The following is a 2,177-nucleotide window of genomic DNA, read 5'->3' as shown; positions in this document are numbered from 1 at the left end:
GCAGATCCCGTGGTGCCATATCACGCTCCCCACAATAACTGTCAAATCCTCAGTTGCACCTCTCTCGGACGTCACTCGTTGAGAAAGAAAAATATACAGGAATTAAATACCAAATTAATCTCAGTCCTAACGCAGGCAGAGTGATTACAAAACTGAATTCAAGATAAAGTTTTAAAAAAGGTGTAATGATTTATATCACCAAATAATAAAAAGTAATAGAGGACAGAATGAAGGCTAAGGTGCTGATGCTGCGACATCGTCTTCGTCGCAGCAGACGCCGTTAAGCACAATATCTTCGCGAGTTTCTTTTGGAAGCATCAATTTACTGCCTTTCGTCGTGGGCGGCAAAGCGTTGTCGCGCGTTGAAAAGGGGACCAGTCATTTCGTTAGTTATGCTTGCAAGCACTGCGGACAGGAAAACACGTTGCATTTGAATAGGGCCATAGATTCATACGAAGCCGTGGAAATTGTTCTTCCGCGCTCGATATATTTCATAGCACCAGCTGATATTTGGAAGCCACGACGGACGGTAAATAATCGATACGTCTGCAACGGCCCTGAGAGCCTGTGATACCGCAAGCATATTGCATGCTCTAAACGGTGAAAGTGAATAGAATACTCGTGGTATTTAGTAATATGAAATGAGGAAAACGATGAATGCAACACGAACTCAGCTCAAACATGCTCTCAATCATGAAATAACACACTGGGATCCTCTTTTCCTTCGGACTGTACTCTAGTCTATGGCATCATATGGTACCACATCCACGTCTTGTTAGAAAATCCTAAGTGATCTGAATCCATTCCTTGATCAGCAAAAAACACAAATCACTCTCTGATTTCACATCACCGCCTTGTTGTTCTACTAAGTGATATTCTAAAGGAACCACAAACACTCTTGCACCGTTTCTAAAACACAGCATACAACTCTGAAGCCTTAAAATGGCACTCAGTTAACAACTATCAAACCGAACCTTGGATTAACTGACCAAAGACTATTATCTACCCGCTATGACCGCATTTTAATGCATTCGTGTATCGTAGCAGTTTCTCGACTTGTAAGGTCGTAGGTAATTGCCAGGCAGAGCAGATGTGGTATAGAGCTAATGACAGCTTGTAAATGCAAATTATTAAAACAAATTAATATTCAAATCTCCATCTAAAAGTAAGTGGATTTATTCTCTCCAAATTATTGATAAATGTTAATATCATGCATGAATCCATTATATATTAGGCTAATGATCCATGTATTTGCATAACATTAAACACTACTCAGAATCTACTGAAAAACGTACGAGATTTGTATTTTCTTCTCCTATTTTGATATTCAAAGTAGATGCGAGGCTACACAGTAAATCCATCAGTTCTTTCGATGACTATATAAAGTAGAAATATTTGGCTGCAAACATGAGTTGCAACACTATAAATGACTTAAATAGTGAAGGAAAGACTTTAATCCTTTCACGTAATTATTGTTAAGGAATAATGAAGACTTCATTTAATATTCATCTTCTAGCTCTTAAATTAGCATGTTTTACATCTGATTGATTTACTCGTTCGGAGAGCAGAAGCAGTGAGAACTTTTTTTTATTACAGGATTGTCAATTTTAAGAGAGGAGTAAGTGATTTTTTTCTTATATACGAAAGAATTCCAGTCATAAATAATGTCGATCGGCATAAACTTGTGCTATAATGCTGACTGTAGCCCTCATACTCTTTGTGTCTATAGAAGGCCAATAAAACCTGGTCCAATGTAGATTCATACTCTTACCTTACTCCCTTTAGAGTCTCTAGAAGCGGAAAGAATTAGTTTAAGATGGTTACATATATCTAACTCACCCTCCTTGTATCTATGAGAAGTAAAACTCCCTCTGTGTTTATAAGAAGTGGGGATATTTTTGTTTAAAGTAGCTACAAAAATCTTTTAAGGGTAACTACAAAAATCTTTTTAAGGTTACTACAAAAATCTGTTAAAAGAAACTACAAAAAATCTCTTAAGGTAACTACAAAACTCTGTTTACGGTGACTAAAAAAATCTGTTTAAAGTAACTACAAAAGTCAGTTTATGGTAACTACAAATATCTATTTAAGGTAACTGTAAAATATCTGTTAAAGGTAGCCACAAAAATCTGTTTAAGATATTCAGTTTCCCTTTTCGGCTGACGGATCTCGTGTTC

At 36.7% G+C, this 2,177-nt stretch overlaps 1 protein-coding gene across 1 annotated transcript in view; it reads left to right on the top strand.

Annotated features, from left to right (window-relative positions):
• The window catches only part of LOC119586687 (splicing factor 3A subunit 2-like), a 25,020-nt gene extending 23,210 nt beyond the window's left edge, over positions 1-1,810 (top strand). Inside the window, exon 5 of the mRNA XM_037935419.1 lies at positions 1,730-1,810. Coding sequence (XP_037791347.1) covers positions 1,730-1,810 — 81 coding nt within the window. The remainder of the gene's footprint in view (positions 1-1,729) is intronic.
• Positions 1,811-2,177: the final 367 nt, after the last annotated feature.

The sequence above is a fragment of the Penaeus monodon genome, chromosome 21, assembly GCF_015228065.2.
Source record: "Penaeus monodon isolate SGIC_2016 chromosome 21, NSTDA_Pmon_1, whole genome shotgun sequence".
In the NCBI taxonomy this organism is placed as follows: domain Eukaryota; kingdom Metazoa; phylum Arthropoda; class Malacostraca; order Decapoda; family Penaeidae; genus Penaeus; species Penaeus monodon.
The sequence above is the reverse complement of the archived record's forward strand: the minus strand, read 5'-3'. Positions and strand labels throughout refer to the sequence as shown.